This window comes from Onychostoma macrolepis, chromosome 06 (genome assembly GCF_012432095.1).
Source record: "Onychostoma macrolepis isolate SWU-2019 chromosome 06, ASM1243209v1, whole genome shotgun sequence".
Lineage (NCBI taxonomy): Eukaryota > Metazoa > Chordata > Actinopteri > Cypriniformes > Cyprinidae > Onychostoma > Onychostoma macrolepis.
This window is the reverse complement of record NC_081160.1, coordinates 16,609,985-16,633,245: the sequence shown is the minus strand read 5'-3', so window position 1 is coordinate 16,633,245 and position 23,261 is coordinate 16,609,985. Positions and strand designations below refer to the sequence as shown.

The window sequence follows — 23,261 nt, the reverse complement described above, 5'->3', positions numbered from 1 at the left end:
AAGAGGCTCCTGTACTCGGGGTCCGATTTATCCTCAATCCCTCAGTGCAGAGGACATAACAGCAGACAAGCTCAGAGAGCGAGCAGGACGCAGGGGAGAGCGGCTGTTATGTATTGATCAAGTTCTAGCATAACAAACCAAGAAAGAACTCGACAGGCAGATAAAACCTTCAGTTAACAAGCAAGCTTGAAGTATGCTAAGAAGGGATGCTCCGATCGATCGGCCGCGGACCGGTATCGGCCGATAATCACATTTTATGACTCGATCGGTACTCGCTACACTTGGGCGATCTCACAAACCGATCGCAATTTGATGACATCAACGCGTGAGGACGTACATGATGCGTGTGGGCATAAATGATTTGGCGCCGGAGTCATGTCATCATCGGTGTGGAAATGCTATGACGTTTCGAGAAACAATGAAAAATTTGCTATTTCTTGTCGTGTATGTTTTACGTGATGATATGATGAATGGATGGTTCATTTTTAACAGCAGATTCAGTGACGATAGAGCTGATCTGCGCCTCACTGCACACGTCTGCGGCTCCACGGGAACATCTGATCGTGGCCGCTTGTCAATGCTTGTGTTTATACCGGCCACACTGCGGCATGTTTCTGAAGCAGCTCTCCACGCGGCTTGGCTAATAATAGTCTTTTGTGAGTTGGCACCACGTGGAGGACGGAACAAAACCTCGGAGCCATAAGGGGTAACGGTAACATAATACGCTGATCGTGGCTGCTTTTAAATGAACATTTATTTATAAAACAAAATATCTTCAGCCATATTAGCCTACTCAATAGGGGTGGGAGAAAAAATAAATAAATAAAAAATAAAAATAAATTCGCAAAAATCACCCAATTATCGCGATTCTTTTTAAAACGATTTAAAAATTGATTGGTCAGAATCGATTTATATTTAATTATTTTACTTTTCCTAAGAGGTGGTGGGAAGTTAGCGCTTTTTAATTCCAACAGAGGGCGAAATGTATGCGTGTTCGACTTGGAGCAGCACCGCGCAGACGATCAGCGTATGACATTAAATTACCTTTCGTACTTAAGTAAGCTTTCGAATCGCTCTCGCGGTACTTTAATGTCATACACTGATCGTCTGCGCGGTGCTGCTCCAAGTTGAACACGCATACATTTCGCTCTCTGTTTGCTTTGACGTCATACAACGATCGTTCTGCGTGCGCAGTGGCGCTGCATTAGATGACGTCATATACGTTTCAAGCCTGCACGAGAAAGCAAAACCATGATGGAGGCAGAGAATCAAACCTCTTGCAGAATTCTTTCTGCACCTTCACGTTTTGAATCCCAACTGCTGGGAAAACATGACTAAACATGACTAAAACAGTATGCAAAGTAACATAGCACTTTACTTCAGAAAGTATTTTTGCTACTCATTTTGTTGAACATTTGACTACTATATTCATGTGCAAGTTCAGGGTTTTGGTACTTGTTTCATGGTTCAAGGTACTTTAAATATACGCTGTGTATGTGTATGCTCCTGAAATAAAAGTTCAGAAAGATGTGACGCATTGTTTTTGTTAATATGACTCATCATATACAGTCTATTTTAAGGGTATAATCAAGTATATAAACTTTTTCCCATGGTCTACTCTACAGTTTATAAAAAAAAAAAAAAAATTAAAAAAAACGCAACAGCAATATATCAAATCGCAATACTTGTAGAATCGAAATTCTTAAAAAAAAAAAAATAAGAAAAAAACTAAATACTTATTGTATCGGCACCCAAGTATTGAGATAGTATCGAATCGGGAGGAAGGTGTATCGTCCCATCCCTACTAATCAATAGCATTAACACAGGGTTTACTCCTTTCAAACTTTATCTGGAATGTCACCGTTTCGGTCAATGCAACTTCCCGATCAGGCGAACACACACACACAAACGAAATCGTCTGCCTGATGAAAAAATGTCGTTAATATTTGCATCATTTATGATTTATTTTATCCACCCGCAACCCACCTGCAAATAACCAGAATGCATTTTTTTTTTTTTTCCCGACCTGCGGATTATCCGTAGCGCCTGTGGATATAACCTTGATCGACTCCGTTCTGTTCTTTCAGTAGCTTAAATATGTTTCTATTTCTTTTTTTTTTTTCTATTTCCTCTTCAGTCTTATATTGGACAGTATTAAACCTTATGAGTTACAACAGACTCCTCCATGTTGGAGTTTAAATGTTTCTATTTATTTAGTCCTCTCTCTAACATTGGACAATGTTAAATTAAACCTAATGAGCTGCTTCAAACTACTCCAATTAGTTCTTTTAGGAGTTTAAAGGTGTGTTGTTTTTTTGTTTTTTTTATTAATTTTGTTCTTGCTCAGACTTATATTGGACAATGTTTAAATTAACATTTAAATTGACTTCTCAATTTTAGGAAATTAAATGTTTATTTTGTCCTCCACAGTTTACTATTGGATAATGTTTAAATAAACCTTGTGGGTTACATCAGACTGCTCCATTGTATTTATCCATTGTATGTTTGTATTTATTTTTGTCTTATATTAAGTATCCTGATATACATAATGTTATGCATAAACCCCATTTTAAAGGCATATTAAAATGTTCACTGTATAAGGAATATTTTATGTGATTATTTATATAACATATCAAGCTTGAAGCATCAGAATCGACATCGGCCGATCACCATTACAAAAAATCGGTACACTGTATCAGCTGCAAAAATCCTGATCGTATTTCAAAAGCTTGATTTTAGAATCTTAATTTTGGATTTCAAACCCTGGAGTGCTGTATACAATTGGCCGCTATGACATGCTGTATAATTATATAACTTATGTTACATAATTTTAGTTGATTCCCAGTTAGTTTACATTCCATTTTTATGTATTTATCAATTTCTTTGAGGAACAAAAAAAAACAAACAAACAAACAAAAAAAAAAAACTGTAAATATTGTGCAGGTTACTTAAAATAAATTTTAAAAGTATATACACTTCTAAAGTTTGAGATTAGTAAAAAAAATTTTTTAAAAGACTTTTATTTAGCAATGCATTAAAAGCAGGGATGCACGATATTGGATTTTTGTCGATATCCGATATGCCGATATTTTTCAAATCATTTCTCAAATCAAATCAATACCGATATATTTTGTTTTGTATGGAAACCACACCAAGTCTCTCCTGTGCAGAAACGTTGAATGTGGATTTGCGCAGCTTGTCAGTGAACAATGGCTCGGTGTAGTAAATGCTGCTCCATGTGACATTACGCACGTGATGGAAATTTACCGCTGATTACAGAACCGGCTTTACTGACAAGATGCGCAAATAATCGCATGCGATATATCGTGCAGCCCTAATTTTAATATATTAGAATGAGTACATTATTATTTATGGCCTTAAAAATAAAAGATGCTTTGGTGTTATTTCAGGTTATAAAATCAATCTATCTTTCTAAAAGTGTATTATTTATAGTTAACCATGCAAACATACATCAACCATCCTTTTAAAGTTTCAGACTCTTTTAAATATTTAGGGGTCACTATTACTAAAACCTTCTCTGCATTATTTAAAGAAAATTTCTTGAAGATATATGATCAGACCGTGCAAAGTTTTAAAAGTGGGACAACCTACTAATTTCCCTAGCAGGTCACATTAATATTGTCAAAATGAACATTTTACCTAAATTTTTATTTCTATTTCAGTGCATTCCTTTTTTTATTAATAAGGCATTCTCAAAAAAATGTACAAGATTGTATCTCATTTGGAATAACAAAACTCCAAGAATTAAGACGACGTATTTACAGAGACCTAAATCTATGGGTGGTATGGGCCTACCTAATTTCCAGTTGTATTATTGGTCATGCAACATACGAGCCCTTTCATTTCCACTTCATGAACCTTTGGCTGACTGGACTGAGATAGAAAAGCAATCATGCTCCCCTCCTCTTGGCCGGGACTAATTTTTCCATCCTCCTTCATTTAGGATAAAAAACCCTGTAGTAACTCATTCTTTTAAGATATGGTCTCAAATAAGAAAACATTATAAATGGCATGCATGCTCTGTTCAGGTTCCATTAACTGCTAATCATTCATTTCCTCCATCCATATCAGATGTATCATTTCGTAATTGGTTTGAAAATGGAATTTGTTTACTCAAAGATTTGTTCATAGATGGTTATTTTTCCTCATTTCGACAATTACAACAAAGTTTTAACCTGCCGAAATCCCAATTTTTCAGATACTTGCAAATACATAACTTTACCAAAAAGAATTTCCCTTCTTTCCCTAAGGAGCCACCAGACTCACCAATGGACTCACTGTTCTTGGATAACCCATTTATTAAAGGTGGCATATCTGTTATTTTGAAGAAACTCACAACTCGAGTGTGACATATCACTGGAATATCTACGTGAAGCATGGCAGGAAGATCTGGCAATAAATATTAAAGAAGACCAGTGGGATGATGCACAAAAACTGGTTCACTCCTCAATATGTGCTAGACACGGACTTATACAGTTCAAGGTACTGCACAGACTTCATTCTTTCTAAAGAAAAACTTTCCAAGATGTTTCCATCTGTGGACTCAACCTGTGATAGATGTGGACAATCGGGTGCCTCATTAGCGCACATGTTTTGGAAATGTCCCAAAATCATTACTTACTAGTCCACAATTTTTCAAATAATGTCAGATATTATAAAAAGACCTCTGGACCTAGACCCAGTATTAGCTCTTTTTGGGGTTAAAGCTGATAACATTACAATATCAAAGAGTCAATATTCTGTGATTACATTTGTGATGCTTCTTGCACGAAGACTTATTCTTCTTAATTGTGTTTAATAAACAGCTGTTTTACTAAATTCTTCTGAGGTGAAGTTTCAGTGCAGTCCCATATCGTGATGCATATCATATCGTGACTTTTCTGGTGATACACAGCCCTACTGTTTTTACTGTATTTGAATCCCAAATAATAATAATAATAATAATAATAATAATAATAATAATAACAACAACAACAACAATAAAATGCAACCTTGGTGACCATGAGACTTTTGAATGACAGTGCCCATCTGTCACATTGCTCTCAAAGAGACTGGCATCTAAAAAATAAATAAGTAACATACTGATTGATTACTAACTATAACCAAATCAGAAAACTACATTTCAATAAGTGAATGACTATTTTCCATTTAGAAAGAAAGAAAGAAAGAAAGAAAGAAAGAAAGAAAGAAAGAAAGAAAGAAAGAAAGAAAGAAAGAAAGAAAGAAAGAAAGAAAGAAAGAAAGAAAGAAAGAAAGAAAGAAAGAAAGAAAGAAAGAAAGAAAGAAAGAAAGAAAGAAAGAAAGAAAGAAAGAAAGAAAGAAAGAAAGAAAGAAAGAAAGAAAGAAAGAAAGAAAGAAAGAAAGAAAGAAAGAAAGAAAGAAAGAAAGAAAGAAAGAAAGAAAGAAAGAAAGAAAGAAAGAAAGAAAGAAAGAAAGAAAGAAAGAAAGAAAGAAAGAAAGAAAGAAAGAAAGAAAGAAAGAAAGAAAGAAAGAAAGAAAGAAAGAAAGAAAGAAAGAAAGAAAGAAAGAAAGAAAGAAAGAAAGAAAGAAAGAAAGAAGAAAGAAAGAGAGAAAGGTTTAAAACACTAAAAGTTGCAGCTGCAATACAATGCCACTACAAGCAGCCTGTAAAACATATGATGGGCCAGAGAAAGCAAAAAAATAAAAATATCAATAAATCACCATCATACAATAACAATTGGACATGATTGCGGCCACACACACACACACGCACGCACGCGAGCCAGTAGGCCAGAATGTGTGGACATTTGTAATGAGAGTATGCACAGTTCAAGGTTCACAGGATGCAGTGTTTGCACAGGGGTGTGGAAAAAAGGGCAGAGGGGTCAAACCAAATCTAAAGAGAGTGGTAGAACATGCAAAATAAGGAAATCTAGAGACTCATTGTCATAAAGAACGTCAGCATGGCTGCTATATTGGAGACCCTCAAAAGTAAGAGTTCAGCACAGATGGTCAGGAGGGTAATCAGTGTAATACCAAACAGGTGTGGGCTAAAAGTAAATGAACTAGCAGGCAGGCAGAACCACAGTGCAACACTGCAATGGACAGAAAAACACTTTCAGATGTGTTCAGGCTACCTTTCATAAAGCTGAACGCGTTGTCCATAATAAACTGAACTGGATGGGGTGAGACAAAGGCAGCTAGCCCAGCTGAAATGGCAGTGGTGTCACAACTTAGACGGCTGGTGAAAATAACCCGAACTATGGTGAAGTGTAGGAAGAAAAGGTCTCCCAGCAGAGGTCTGACCTTTGGAGGACCACAGCCCAGTGTGGGATCAACTGCAATTATCACACACACATTCTCCCCTGTGAAATTTCAAAGGGATTCTGCTGGTGTTGACAGTCTGAGGTCTCACTAGCATAATAAATGAAAGAAAATTAATTTTACACACTTCAGAAAAGTCAGCTTCACCAAGAGACCACATTCAGACAGCCTATTTAAGACGAATCCAAGACACGTGTGCATTCATTTTTATCCATTCCACTGCGAAACCTTCAAAAATACAAACCATATACATGACTTCACACATCAACGTTGAGTTCTATAGATGAACATGTCTTTTCATGCAATGGAATGTCCTATAGAGGGAGACAGGATCTGACAGAAGATTAACACCAACTCAGATTCTAGAAATATTCTCATCCACTGATGACAATCAACTAGTTTTCCACATTTTCTGAGGAAAGTGGTGCTCATCCACCAAGATGCCATGGCATTATGATGTAGTGTTTTGAGTGGTTTTTATTGTTGCCATGTCTTACTGATGCAAATAAAAAAAGTGTCTGGCATGCTTCTATGACATCCTTGTCTCTAGATGTGGTTTGAGTCGCTCTTTCAATGCAAGTCTATGGGATTCTTTTGCCTGTTTAATTGTCTGCCAGGTGAGAATCACAAGTCTGATCACTCAAAGTAACAGAATCACTCTTTAAACAGCCACACAAATTCTTGTGTGTTAAACAATCACGTACTATGTCTTTATGAACAGTCTGAATCAACCTTTTGGTGTAATGGACTGTCAATGGAAGGACATACATCTCTCACGTTTCATTATAAACATCTTCATTTGTGTTTCCAAGATGAACAAAAGTCTTTTCATTCAAAAGAATTTCCATTTTTGCGTGAACTGCCCCTTTTACTTTATGGTAACTTTAAGACAATCACCAATAACAACTGAAAGTTTAAAGTAATATTTTTATTCATATTTTTAGCACAGAGAATCTTTTCTTCTGAATATTTCTACAGTTCTAACAGTATCCTTCAAACTGTGTAAGACCAGGGTCAACAACTTCTTGTTATATATTGGTTAACAAACCATTTCCTTAATTTACTATGCTCCTTAAAAAAGAAAAAATGAGTTATTTTTGTGTTATAGCTTGTAAGGGATGAAAGATGGAGACAAATTCAGATAAATATTTAAGTTTCCAGGATTCAAACCACTGTGACTGCATTATTAACTGAATAGGTTGATTTGTTTTACGCTTTAAACAGCCTACCATCTATTCTAAAACAGAAAAAGTTTCAAACAAGAGTGAAGAGAGAACAGACTAGTGTACAATTAATAGGTCGAGTCATGACCAAAAAAAAAAAAAAAAAAAAAAAAACAACAACAACAAGGAAAAGGGGCCTACCCTCCATTTAGTGTGGCAATTTGAATAGACAAGCATACAAATGAGAATACTACTGCCAGTCATTCCTATTCTATTCATGGACTCCTTTTGTAATAGCTCCCTGCTCGTCTTTCAGCTTGCCTTGAAAGCTTTCTTCAACCTCTTTTCTAGCTTTGGGCACATGTTCAAGTCGAGTGACTATGTGGGCAAAGCACAAGAATCTTTCAATGGTGCCATACTTTGCCCTGTTATTTTAGAAGCAGCTGTAAGGCATCTTTAATGGGGAATGATTTTACTTGATACAGGCTGTGGTTTAAGGCTTGGTGGCGTTCCAGTCAACCATTATCTCTTCTACCATCACTAGTGAAAATTTGATATGGTGTGCTGAGCAAAGGGCAGAAAAATCCAATAATATAGCGCCCACTTTCCACTACTTCAGTAGATGCGATGCTCTCAACGGATCACTAATGGATCTTCCATGTACCGCAGGCAAAAACAGAAGTACACGCACAGGAAACTAAATGCAATTGATGCATTAAGTGAAACAACCTTTGGAATGAGTAGAGGGTAAATGATCTTTTGTATTTTAATTAGCAGCTTGTCATTTTTAAGTAAACTAGACTTTTATTTTAATCCCAATTTGGCCACAACAGATGAGCAACATTGGTGTGTGGGAGGCACAGGAAGCCCCAGGTGCTTCAGCAGGGGTATAATAAGTGTCTAAGTGTGTGTGTTTATTTATGTGTGGAGACCAAAACTCCCTGAAACCCCCCAGCAGTGAAGGATTTATAGGCTCAGACAGAGGCAAGCACATTTGGAGAAATAATTACTAATACAGCCAGAAAGTATCTCAGTAAAGGACAACCCCACATGAGCACTGCTAGGAAGTTCTGGGTGTTCTTAAGAGCTGTGCTGCTTTCCCCAGGTTTGTTGAAGTCAATATGAAAACAAGTGACAAAACGTTCTTCCTTAATTGTGGTCTTTGTGCAGACTTCTTCAGTGCACACTATTCCAAAGAAAAAAGTTTGTCTTTGAAATCTTTCATCAAAATGTAATAACTCACTTGGACATGTAACTTTATTTTCTCTTATGTCATGATGGCCATTTAACCTGGCTGGCTATTGACATTTCACAATCCAATTTGAATATCCTGTCTCATTCAGAAATTCATCACAGTACGCAAATACAATTATGAATGTTTTTACATGTTGACCTTAAAGGCCTTTATCTGGTAGCTTTTGTACGATGGCCCAGTAGTGCACAACACAACAAAATATCCACAACGCAATGGAAACAAGCCACAACAAAACGAAATTAGCACAACACAACAGAAACAAGCCACAGCACAACGAAATTAGTCCTATGCATTGTGTTATGGCGATTTTGTTGTGTTGTGTTTTGTTGAATTGTTGCCATCTTTAAAATATTTGGCCTAACAGACATTTTTCCACTGCAGTCACACAAAGAAAAGTTCTAATACATAGCCTATAAAGAATTTAGAGAGCTTCTTTGGATTTGATGTAGCTAGATGTTTTAAAGGTTCACATTTTGGGCCCAATGTTTGCAGTGTTCTGGGAACAAACTTTTGGCCTCAGAAATACAGAGTTCAAGTCACACTTTAAATGCAGACAGATTTGCTTCAGAGGGCAGTAACAAGTAACGGCGCAGAAAGTATTCCAACTGGAACTACCACTTGTCAGTTTTCGCCGCCCACTCAGCCTTTATTTCATTACAGTACACCATGTCATCACACTGAAAAATTGAAACAGGCCATCGGTTTAAGGTCACCTACATTCTTTACTAATGAAACACTGTAGATATCATCATCTGAACAGTGTTTGTTCCATTCCAAATGCTCACGGAGGTAATAGATAAAAGCAACTGTGATGATTAACATCAAACAAGATTACAAAAGACAAATCCTAAGGCTATTCTTCAATCCAGACACAACCGCTCCTCAAAGTAATGGAACATAAAGTTACATATATTATATTACATTCATTTTTAAACATGTTTATAGGCACCACATCATAGGGCTTTCAGTCTTTGGCTCCGAAGCAGAAACCTTTAGGAGCCAAATGACCTTTTTAGATGAAAAATTATAGATAAACATGTTCAGAAGTCTTCAATTCATTGAGTCCAGCTTGTTTAAGCCTACCTTTTAACAACCATCACTTCTATGTGCTAGAGAAGTTTTAGTAAAAGTTAGACAAACTACATATTTAGGGGCCAAGCACCAAAGGTGTGTAAGCACCTATTGTATCCGTTGGCGTTCTTCTTCCACCATCACGTCTATGGCAGCCCATAGAACCAATTGTGGGAAAGCTGTAAAGATTTGGCACACTGATAGAGGACAGTCTCAATACTAACCACAGCAAGTTTGGAGTCTCTAACTCAAACTCTCTAGCGCCACCACTTGTCCAAAGTTTCACTCATGTTTATGCTAATAACTTTTTAACCGTAAGATGAAAATACCCACAAAATGAAAATTATTTTTTAATCTGAATCCGTGGCTCAAGCAGAGTCGAATGAAGTCCAAAATTTAAAAGTCGTAAGGTTTAGTTTTTTAGCTATTTTCAATTGTGCATAAAACCTACTTTTTTGAACTCGTCCTAGACGGTTCGACCGATTTTCACCAAAATTGGCTCAGATCATCTACAGACAATGCTGACAAAAAATTATGGAATTCAAGTTGATTAGTCCAACCATTCTCGAATAACGCACTTACGAATTCGCTGAAATGCACGCAAAAATGGATCTGAGGCTATATCTCCGAAACGGTTTGGCGTATTGAGACCAAACTTGGTGTGTGCTATAACAAGCATGACCTGAGGCTACATGCAGGCGCATGTTTCGGCGCTGTGCCACCTAGTGGTCAGGAGATATGTAAAATGCATATTTTTGCTTATAACTTGTGAATGATTTGGCCAAAAATCACAAAACTGGTCTCTTTAGATTCGGTGCAGCATGCTGAGTCGAATGGTGCCATTTCCCATGTCAGCCATTTTGGGTGTCGGCTATTTTGAATTTTGTAGTAAAATGCTATATTTTACAAACGCATTGATGCATCGTTACGAAACTTGGTATGGGTCACAGCACGATGCCCTGAAGGAGTCTGAGAAGTTGAGCCAGCCCCACCTAGTGGTAAAATAAAATTCACATGCCTATAACTTTGGGTGTGGTCGACTTATTTTCACGGGATTCACCTTTTTAGACTCCTGAAAGCCTACTTTTTCAAACTCCTCCTCAACCGTTCGCCCGATTTTCACCAAAAGGCCTACAAATTTGAGGCATGGTGCCAAAATGACTCTGAGGCTATATCTCTGCAAAGCTTTGACATAATGACAACAAACTTTGTGTGCGCCATTGTCACCTCACACAGAACACACCAAAATGATTTGATTGCAGCGCCACCTGTTAGTCGAAAGTGATCAGCCATTTAATCATATTATTAGAGGTTGTATTTATGATTTTTCAACCATTTCAATTGAAATCATCCTAAAATTGCTTTTAGTACTCGTTGAATTTGGTCTGATGCTCCATGCTATGCTTAGCTCCTCATTTTGCCGCTGGAGTGCTTGGCCCCGTAATTGCTGCTTGCAGCTATATTTTATAGTTATGATTATAAAATTGACTTATTTTAATTTGTTCCATATAAATAGCACTGGTTTGCAAGAATATTTAAAAAAAAAAAAAAATTAACCAATACTATTTTTAAAAGTATTTGAATTTTTAGAATAACATTTAATTTCTTAGATCCAACACATGAATATGTATGTGTATGTAACAACCAGTCAGAAAATAGACTAATGTAAGATTCAAAAACCTAAAGTACACATCTCAGTAAGAGTTCCCGATTCATCTCACAACTGACTCAGCCTTAATACATATGCAAATTAAACAAATAACAAAATTTTCCTGGACTGTTAATAATGGAGCCCTGAGGTAGGGCTGAATGATTAATTGCATTTGCGATAACATCGCAATATGAAAGAAAAAACGTGATTTTTCAACTGCAGAGGCTGTGATTATACTCTGTCACGTGACACGCGAGAGTAAAGAGGTGTGTTTGATTTGAAGACCAATAGGTGTATGACAAAGTACAGCGAGAGAAAGCATAAGGAGAAGTCCGCTCTCTTGTAGCTCTTGTGGTCCTTTGACACACACCGATCGATCTAGCAGCACTGCTTCAAGTGGAACACATCTAAGCAGTCTTCAGAGAAAGCATCAAGTTGGCACGCTACAGTGTTGCCAAGTCCACGGTTTGCCTCCAAAAATGTGATATTTAGCCCCTGAAATGCGAATCTTACCAGGGGAAACCCTCCAAAAAAACGTGCATTTTATCCCCAGGAATGCGACTGGGCTAGTTTTGAGTAGCAAATGGGCGGGTATTGTTATGAAAACCTGGCAACCGTGGCATGCTACACGCGGAAATGTTTGAAAGCGTATAGCTATATGAACGTACTTCAAAACTGAACATGGAAATTACTCAAGCAGTAACAGTGTTACGGTGCATTTCACTACGGAAGACTTCGACCTTAAGATAATATATAGGCTATATAATAAGCTTATATATATTCTTATTTATTATAAAGTCTGTCTAAAGTTAACAGACAGTGTTTAAAAAGTGCAATCCACATGTTTACATATGTTTATTTCAGTGACTTTGAATAACCTAAATACTGAGTGTGGTAAAGCAACAGATTTATTTTTATATTTCTGCAATCTACTTTAGTTTGTATGATTTGTTACTGACTTTCATATTAATGTTTACACCAGGCTTATTTGTCAGTGCTTTATGTTGTCATAATTATTAAATGCTTACAAGGCTGGAATGGAAGTTCAACAAATCAGTCAATATACTACTGTGATTGTAGTTGTTAAATAAAAATGTCATTCATATCAATTCATGCATCACCTAATTTCATCATAACATATAGGCCTGGCCTACAGAGAAGAACATTTGCGTTAATCTATCTAATATTGTATTGGTCATACTATACAATGATTTATTGCTTGTCTTCGTTGAATAATACAGAACATAAAGAGCTTTAAAAAATAATTGCATATTAAATCGCAATATTGGTAAAAAATATAAACCCCGCAATTAGATTATTTTCCAAAATCATTCAGCCCTACCCTGAGGTGGTCTAAAAACGATACTCCTCAGTGTTGCCAAGCACACTGTTGTCACGGATTGTTTTTTCAGTCCGCGAGTTGAAGTGACAGCAACAGAATTACACGCCCTTGAGAATAAGTTAACCTTGAAAATGCTTCATCTGCATTCAAAACACTTCAGTTAAAGGTCTGAGGGTCAATGTGAGGCCCAAATGCACAGAACCACCAGAATTAGCATATCATCAAAGCACTACAAGTATAAAATGTTTCCCTTCATTTTAAGTTCACTCACGTATTCTCACGGCTGGACTTTACTTCAGGTTCTTTGATCAGTTTTAAAGCAGTGACAATCCTTTCTTTTAGTGCCCCATCACCGAGTTCAGCTCTCAGCTCATTAATGAACATTAGTTTCCTGCAGGCCTGCTTTTCCTGAGGCCAGGGTCTGAGGGATCACTTGGATGGCTAGGCTTGAGTCTGTGGAAAGTGCATTGTTTTGAAGAGACAGGTTCCAGATTGTAATGGCTGAGCCGTGGCAGCTCAGTAATGAATCTTGCTTGGTGCTCAAAAGGAGTCAGTGCCAGTCATTAATTACAACCACATGAGCCAGTCCTACTACAGCTGCCACCGCAGTCGAGCAAACAGAGCATGTTCCGTAAGAGGTATCCTCAGAACTCTCCGCCTTCACTGGAACAACATGGCAGTACAGCTGCTGCTTAAGTAAACAATCTTCTACGGGTATGATACGAACAAGGGAGGGTTCGCTTACTCATATGAGAGGAAGGCCAAGCTGGTTTATAGCTGCAACACAGTACAACGTAGTTAAGAACTAAAAACACTGTGATAAGCCTATACCCATAGAGACTAGTTTATTGTACACTTCACAACTGGCAATGCCAAGCGTTGCATTGTCATAAACAAATTTTATGCAGACTCAGATTTCAAACCTTTCATTAGACAGCTGTACATATGCAGGAAACCTGTCAGCTCAAGCAATAAATCTATAATGTTCTTACTTTTCACTGTATATGATGAAATATAGCAGAGAGCGGGTTGATTTGAGCCTGCGGGGAAGTTGAGCCACCCATTGTTTCTAGGCAACCTTAAACAAAATTGGTGATGTGCCCACAAATATATGAAGAGCTATCCATGAAATAATTGGTAACTACATTTAGGCTCACAATTATTTTTTAGTGTTCAAGGACTCATAGCTCTTGTGTCTGAACAATAACAGACAAATCTGAAAAAATAAATCACATGTGTGTTTGTGCTTTAGAAAGTTATAATATGAAGCTATACTGTTAGCATCATGTTAGCTCTAAACTGTTGGATGATACAAGTTTGTTAAAATGATAGGAGTCGGGTAATTTGAGAAAAAAGCCCTGGGGTAAGTTGATCACGCTTTAATGCAAGTATTATTTTAATATATTTCCAAGTTACATTTCGTTAATTTTAGACCAAACATTTTTGATTTTGTTCTGTGTGTTGAATTTGATTTTTCTTCTTATAATTTAAATAGGCCTTATGAAAATTAGGGATGTGCGCTACGACTAATTTGACTGTCGTTTAAACGGAAGTTTTGTATCCAACTAGTCGACTAGTCTAAAAGCTAGAAACCCCCCAAAAAAATGAAAAAAAAAAAAAAAACTGTGTGTATAACAGCCTACACTTGAAATACTTAATCTTTGCATCGCACTGTCAAATCCCAACATATTAAAACACAAATCAAAAACAATAGGAAAGTTTATCAAGTTTATCAAATGTACTTCATGTTGGCTATATTGTCTAAAAACAAAACAATGCTCGTTTTACTTACTCAGACCATGCGCATTTGTTCAGTGAATTTAACGTTAACGTGGTCTGGCGAAAGACGGGACTAGAGGCAATTCTGCTCTTGAAATAAAAACCGCGCTCGGCAGGAACTGAAGTCACAGGCACGCAGAGAGATAACTGCAAGCAAGCAGACAGTTTCGAAAAGAGCCTGGAAATCCCGCACCACCACCGAAGTGGGTATTCAAGAAATAGACGGTGCGGATGGGATCGCGGACCGCAGCGACAGGTTGTAGTGTATGACATGATTGACATTTGCTGGCTTTGGCTGCCTCCAAGCTAACGCATACGTGCCTGTATTGAATATGATTACGCATCGCTCCAGTAGAGTTATTGTAAGCCAATTTGACATTACACAGTTTACACAAAACTTTTCCGTTTCCTTCTAATTCAAAATAATCCCACACCTTGCTGGTTCTTCACGTGGTCATTTCGAGCTCGCTGCAACTGACCTGAAGAAAAGGCATGCGACGTCTGAGTTAAAAAGGTTTCCACCCAGATACGCTTTTAAAAATATATATATTTAAATATTTATTATTTTTTAAAAAGTTTTATTTTAGCTCGTTGTTAAAAATGTTTTAAATGTAATGTCAAAATTATGGTAATTTTTTCTCTCTCTCGTGTAATCGACTATTGATTTCATTGTCGACTAGCAGGAGCTGTACCGTTTAGTCGACTAGACCCGCACATCCCTAATGAAAATCGGCCATTGAAGTTATGAAAATGTATTTCCCCGCACAAGGCTCCAGTCCATCACAAGGCTCACAAATAGATTAAGTTAAGTCAATAAATTAAGTCATTTTTATTGAATTTCTCTTCTTTTGATATTGAATGAGCTGAAAATGTTCAGTTCAGTTTTATTTCAGCATAATCAGTGGCACAGTTTAACTCCATGTGGCTCAACTTACCCTCTCCCTAGGCTTAATATACACCTCACTGGGGGCAAGTTGAGCAAAGAAACCACTTTTCATTTGGAAAGCCATATTTTGAGAAAAGTTTAAGATTCAAAGTGATTATTCCCAAAGATGCACCACATCCTGAAATTTATGTACAAAAGTTGGACCCATTACTGCCATGTGCTCACTTAAAATAAATAAATAAAAAAAACACACCGCAAGTAAAAACTAGCTCAACTCAACCCGCTCTGCCCTATAAGAGGAAATGTCCAAAATTTCTTCTTAATTATCAGGCCACCCAGAGTATGTGATTTTTGCATGTGGTTTCGGCTGTTCCTACATTTTGTCACAAAACCTATTGGTGAATTATGATTTGTTTGAGAAAATGTTTACATGCAAATTTCATGCACAAATGTGTGCGCATACACACTTAGAGAATGAGACCCAGTATACTCAACAGACAAAATAAATCAATTAAAAAGACATGACAAAATCATTTACAAATCAAAGCCAATCAGAAGAGTGTGCATACGGTCTCATTCTCTCTTCAAGCACTCACCACAAAATAAAAATATCACAGTTTGAACATACTTGTTTTCTTTAAATTACTTTCTAAGATCTGAGGTAAATTATGAATGGTCTTTTTTTTATTATGGCTGTTAAAGTCAAGCAAAATAATATTCAAACTCAAATGAAACCTTCACTAAAACACAACCAGGCTGCCAGTCACAACATCGCAGACATAGAAGTCCTTCCAGAAATAGAATCCCTTGTCGATTACTGCATATTTCCATCGTAGTTAGTATTAGTAATAAAATAGGCAAAAAAAAAAAATTATATAAAATGTGCTTTCTAACTAGCCCTCAAGTTTTGTGGTGAGTCAGTGGACACACTTCATTAAATGAGATCTGCGCATAACACTATAAATTTGGTCTCATGTCCATTCTTGCTGTTTTTCTGAGTGTCAGGATCAACCCTGCATAAACGCATTGATTTAAATCAGCAACTCACTCACCTCCCTTTCACGCTGCCATAGAAACTACTGATAAAAGACTAGGCCAGGCCAAATACCTCAACCTCTTGAGGTCTCTCCTAATATGGAGTCAGAGGAGAAAGCCTGCTGAAGATAAAGACAAAGGCCAACATCTCCAAGAGATGCAACCTTTCTTTTAACAAGAGTTAGGCAGTGATATTGAGGTTTTTGGTGAGTGGAGAACACTCCTCAAGGCTGGTTTACACTGCGAGACCAGCGAGATGAAGATTGCTCTGGAAAAACACCAAAGAGGAGAAGTCAAATAGCCCATCACAAGAGCAGCCCTGCATAGAATGATTCTCCAGGGGTTTGTATCATTTGAGCACGCAGCTCAGATCTTTGATCCAAGACAGGAACTCACTTGGCTAGAAGAACTATACAAGAAACTGTAACAAAATTGAGCTGCTACATTTCTCAAGTTTCTTGTGGACTGGCCGAATATGTCAAAGTGTTCAGAACCTCTCTTAAGTTTTGCTTGTAGACCTTGCAAAAACCTAGGAATCATCATGAATTAAACAAGTATTTTAAAAAATATGAATTTAAAAGCGAACCCATGAGCTGAATTTGTTAGTGCCATGCTATACCATTTGATCTACAGGAAAGCTTGTTATTCCACATTAAACCCAAGAATTTTTTTTTTTTTAAATTTAAAAAACAAAAAATCCGATTTCCAACTCAATTTTCCTTTAAGGCTTTCACCAAAACCATTTAAGTTTTAATCTCACAGGCATCAGACATTGTAAACAAAGAATAGCAAACCAGCAAACAACCATTTTGCACGATCTAATCAATTTCCAGTCATGCACTTTTTCTTAAATTACAAGGTCATATTTTACTCTGAAATACATTATTATTACATTACAGATGTCAAACTGACTGTGAACGCATTTAACTAACTGAAACACAGCAACCTAAATTGATTCAAGGCGTTTCCCGTTTTTACAGGAGAAAAAGGTTTCATAGGCAGCAAGTTTACATCGTAAATCAGTGGATGTGTTTCGTGAACTAAACATTCCATGTATTGCCATATACTGTGTAAGGCCATTTAATGATCCCCCAAAATAACTCTGACACAAGAGGGCTGACGCTGTCTGTTAGCAATGAAGAGCTGGATAGTTGAGATTTTTCATCCCTGTGGTGGTGGGACTCTGAAGGAGAGAGTGAAAACTTTCTCTCTTTACTATAACAGCATGAGACTGGATGAGGCAGTGATATCACAGGGGAAAGCCATAGATCCTTACAAGGGAGAAAAATTCTAAAAATCACTGTGGTAAACAAAGCTTTTTAAAAAATATTTACCTCATTGAAAAGTATCTCTACTTCTCACCCTCTTTCATTGCTCCTCTGATACTTTGAGATGACAGTGTTTAACATATACTCAGCTCATCAATACTGATCTCCACAACCAATTACTTCTAAAATTTCATTATAGTCATGAGATCAATGATGTGAATTAAATTATATTTTTCTCAGGCAGCACATGACTGCCAAAAACAAAACATCAATTGAGCAAAAACTGGCTCTGAAATGGAAAACAAGTGTTTTAGCAACCACCATCAAAGCATGGCTTTCACCAGCAGTCTCCATAAAAAGCCAGTGCGTTTACGTTCATGCTATACTGAATGAACTCAAGCATCTGAGAGGGCAGATTGTGATACGAATGTAAATATCACATCAAACATTGCCTTTCATCATTTGCAGTAATCAGCAGTGAGATCTCCTTTCACATACATCAGAGTCACTATAGAACATGTATAGTACGAGGTTATTTGCAGTGACATAGCTCTGAAGAAGAAAAAAAAAGAGAGAGGAGGGGGACAAGATTAAGATCTGTGAAAAGAATTACAGAACTCCTGAAAGCTCAGACAGGAAATGACAAGAGCGTGACAGAAAAAGCAAGCAAGAGGAAAGAAATAAGAGGTAATGTAGAAAGTGGAGACAATAACTTTCAATGTAAGTGAACCATCTGCAATTTTGGAAAAAATGAAAATAGTAAAGTTTTTAAAAGTTTAGTTTCTATTCCAAGATTGCAGAGAAAGGATGCAAACACTACACTATCACACAAAAAAGGACTTTTAATTGATATCTGGGTCAAGATGTGATTATGATAATTGGGTACAATTTTCACTAATTTACTTTATTGGTTTATCTCTTTTCCCCAAAATATTTGTGAAAGTTTTTACAAAAAATATTGGAAGGAGAATGTCAATATAATATCAATAACCACTAGTCCTTACTCCAGAAATGGAAGCATTTGCTTTCAAAACGTTACATCTGCAATAGCGATATTGAGGAGATTTAGGCATTGCCACAAAACAGTCATATATAAATCCATTTGACTACAAAGGAAAAACGGAGACGTACATTTATTCAAAGCACCAAAAAAATGGCATCCATATAACCACAACCATAAACTTTTAAGTCAAGGATTCCTGTGAGTCACAGAACAGGATCTCTGAACCACATCAGTGGTAATCAGACCCCTGTGCAGAACAGTGGACACCTGATTCTCTGAGGCACTGGCAGTGCAAAACTACAGGGTGCTGATGTCCCTGTGATAAATGTATTCAGGGACTTCTCCTACTTACAGCCCATGCTTACAATGGCCCTCAGTCTCCTGAAGCATAACAAGCTGGTTTTGATTCCAAGATGGGCAGCACCCATTGTTGAACCAGACAGAGAGAGGGAAAAAATCATGTTAACAGAGAATGACACAGTGATTGTTGGCAATTCTTATGTGAAGTTCATGCTACACATTATTACTTGATATAAAACCTTCAGGTTCAAAATGAATGCAGTCCGAGTAGGTTTAAGGATCCCAGAAAGAACAATATGAAACTGACACAGCAAAAGAGCAGTTTCCACTTTCCCCTAAAATAAATTTTAAAAGAGCTCCATTCCAGCGCCCATCACAAGACAAATGCCAGAGCACCCCGCATAAAACTACAGGCGACATGTTGATGATAATAACCTGATATGATCATCAAAGAGTGTAAAAGCCCACCATAAAGTTCATCAATCATCACTGAGGAGACACAGCAATGCAGCGCACCCGGAAAGAGGCAGTCATAGCTATGAGCTCTGTTCCCAAAGACAGTCATGACAAAAAAATATGCAAGTCAGCTTTACAGAGGATAACAGAGGTATGAGACCAGAGGGGTTTGCATTTCAGAAAAGCTATTTAATAAACCCACATAGTGCCTTCACATTTGGATTCTTGTTATCAACATTCAAAGAAAACCCTTCCATTTTAATTACCTTTGGCGAATTTAAACAAAATATTATGTACAATAGGTTTAAGTTGTATTCTTTAAATATATGAACATTATATCAGCCCTCATGCTCTTTATTGATATCAGCATCAGCCATTAATACAACAAAATTAGTCAAAAACTCAACATGTCTTGAACATCTGTGGTTGACTTATATCGTTTACAAAATTCAAAGCATTCAAATGTAAAAAGTTTAAGTACTGCCTCATTTGAAACCTTATACTCCATATGGCAACATTCAGAGTTCAAGCTTTCAAGCTAAATGCTACAGCATTTGCATCATATTACATAAATGCCACATATGATTTCTGTTTTATTTTCAGTCTAATAGAAATTGCTCTCAATTTGAGCTGAAAGGGTAAACCCTCAAAACAAGTTCAAACAAGGCTGCTTCCTCTTTCCAGCAGGAAATTGATGCTCTAGCCCCCAACCCTTTCATTAACTACGCTGTGACATTAGCAATGACAATGACTGCTTATAGGCCCAGTCACAAATACCCGGCAAATTAACAACCACTAATCAGTTCTCACCGCATTAATCACAGTGGTGCTGCTGAATCAAAAATCTACTCTGTATACAAACATATCAAGGGCATCCCAAAGCCTTTTATCTTCAAGAACAATGAATGCATTAAATTATTCAGAGTACAAAACATCTAGTTTGGCCCTTTAGTCTGGAAAGAGGACTATATTCAATTTCTGCACAAATTTAACATTTACGTTTTACGCAGAGCCATTAATTCATAAACAAACACATATACAACAATATGTTGTTAACTAACTGCCTAATTATACTTATAGTTTTCCATTAGGATTACAAGAGTATGAGAAATGTATGAAAATGCACTCCATTACATTTACATCATATTTGATGAATGAATTTCTAAAGCCTCATGATCAAAACTTTCCTGAAAAACCTGCTGTACAAAATCTTCTACATGACTTCTACTCTCTAATAGATAGTTTAAGACATTTTAATATAATTCAAAAAACAACCTGTGGTACACTGATTTTTTGCATTTTATGCAAGTAGTCTGCTGTAAACTTATAAAAATATCTGATTCTCATTACAAGCTTAAAGGATTGGATTAAGTACTTTTTGGCTATCTAAATACTAACAGCAGCAACAAAATGTGTTCCAGGGTTAAACGTGCCTTGCATTTGCATTTAGTGTTTACTGACTGGTCTGACAAAGCAGAAAACATCTGAGGAAAAATCCATTGTGTGGCTTTTGTGTCAACTAATTCTGACACACACCAATGAGAATGAAAGACTCAGATCAGCTCATCCACCTCTGCTCTGTATCTTGTGCATGTGTGTGATATAAACCTTACAAAATCACTACATAATTAACAAGCATGTAAAGCAATGGAATACACTTGGAAAACTTTCAGTTTCGACCCAATGACAAACACTTTTTAATTCTTGTTAAATAGCATGGTGAATTATAAGCTCACAAAACTACTTTCACGTGCATTTTGTAACATTTCTGAGCAGATATTAGCAATTTTCTTAAAAATAAACTGAGGTTTAAGGACGCTGCGGATTGTTTTGGCCTATTAAAGCTAACATATGGAGAGCTAACCAACTACAACAAAGTTTTTAGCAGTTTGAAACAACCTGTGTACGTCTGGTCACTAAACACACACATTAGTTAGCTTTTAGTAGTTAGTTAGAGGCAATTGAGTTAGTTTGACAGAGTGCCAAAAACTTCTAGTTCCAAGCAAAACTTTTGATAGAGCAGGAATATAGTTGACCAGACGAAGAAATAAAGTATACGCACCCAGGAGTTTCTTGACCTCTTCCTCGCTCATGAAGACGTTCACATTCGGCCTGTTGTTATTGTTTATGCCCGGTGCATTGCTCGGGTTGGCGAGGCATCGGGCCCCTTCAAGAAGCAAGAGGAGAAAGAAACCCCCTAGTCTCCACAGTACCATATGCGGCCAGCCCCGGGACACCGCCGACGCCGCGCCTCCACCGGAGCCCCGCTCTGGCGGAAACATCACACCCCACCGTCGCGTCAAAAAGTCTCTGCGATCGAACTGCGCCACGGAACCTCATCCAAAGCTCGAGCTACTTCTTCCCGAGGGCGACATGCTACTAGGTTTGATGACGGCGCTCTCTGTCGACCCCTCACCCGCCGCCGATAGCCGTCCAGCTAACTTCTGTTAGCTCGCGCTCAATCTCAGTGGCGGGACCCGTTGGACGCTGTTAAAGCGCTGTGTTTCTCCTGGCAGAAAGTCCTTAGCTTCTATTTCTTAAAACAAAAAGTCGGGGGGCAAGCCACAAACACTATCCCAAACAAACAGCCCTTAAAAGTGTCCTCCAGCTCTGTCCTTTCATGGTCTTTTCCACCCCCCCGCAATCTCAGTTTTCATTGAAGAAAGGGGCGGTTGGGGGGAGGGGGAGGGAGGGAGGGGGGTCATTTAAAACTAGTGCGCGCACGCACCGACGTTTACGGGCGCGCTCCTGGGGTGGTGTGTGTTTAATGTAATAATAATAATACAGGCAGGTGACAACTGTGAGCCTTTGCCTACGCCAGTTACTGCCTGTTGAATCAGTTTGATTTCAAACAAATTTTTGTGAAATATGAAAGTATGCGTTTTCAACTTTCCAGAGGCGGACAGTGAAGAATTTTTACTCTGCTGTAAAAGTACTTTTCAAGTGTCTGTACTTTATCAGTGTTTATCTTTTGAAAACGTTTACTTCACAGCATTCCAAAGCATAATATTGTACTTTTTACTGCACTAAGTTTCATATTAAATATAATTTAATACTTAATTACATTAGAAATTGAGTACTTTACTTTTACTCAAGTAAAAGTAATTCAAAGTTTTACTTGGGTACAAAAAAGTACTATTTTAAATGTATCACTTTAAATGTTCTTAAGTTTTAAAGTAAAAAAACGTATGAAATGTAGTGCAGTAAAAAGTACAACATTATGCTTTGGAATGTAGTGAAGTAAAAGTTTTCCAAAGAAAAACACTCTGATAAAGTACAGATACTTTTTAACTTCACTACTGTCCACCTCTGCTTTCAACCAAAGTGAAAGTTAAAAACAAAAGTATCTAAATGTTTCATTGTATCTCCTATAAATATAGTTAAAATGTAATGTGGCTCTGTACATCAATACTGTTTTTGTTTTTTGTTTTCTTTTTGATTGTTTTAAAATGCAGCCATAACAAAGTATGTAATAAAGGTTACATTAAAATAGCACTGTATTACATAGGCTACTTAAATAGCAACACTAGTTTAATGGAATATACAGTGAGGGATCTGTGACCTGGAAAGAACTGAAGATATAATCTCAAACATAATATATCTGAAATTAATAATAATATCACTTTAAAAAAAACTTTAATTATTAAGGTTGATTTTATTTCATCACTATACTGTATTTCTCTAATGATATCACTAAGAATAATTATTTGATCAATTTCTGATGGATGTACAAGAACCGTTGTATC

The 23,261-nt window shown here is 37.0% G+C and overlaps 1 protein-coding gene across 2 annotated transcripts in view; it reads right to left on the bottom strand.

Annotated features, from left to right (window-relative positions):
- The window catches only part of ryk (receptor like tyrosine kinase), a 57,631-nt gene extending 35,443 nt beyond the window's left edge, over positions 1 to 22,188 (bottom strand). For both annotated transcript variants that reach the window (XM_058778217.1, XM_058778218.1), the window contains exon 1: positions 21,578 to 22,188. In XM_058778217.1, the coding sequence (XP_058634200.1) occupies positions 21,578 to 21,797 (220 nt within the window). In that variant the 5' untranslated portion in view covers positions 21,798 to 22,188. The remainder of the gene's footprint in view (positions 1 to 21,577) is intronic.
- Between the last annotated feature and the right edge of the window lie 1,073 nt (positions 22,189 to 23,261).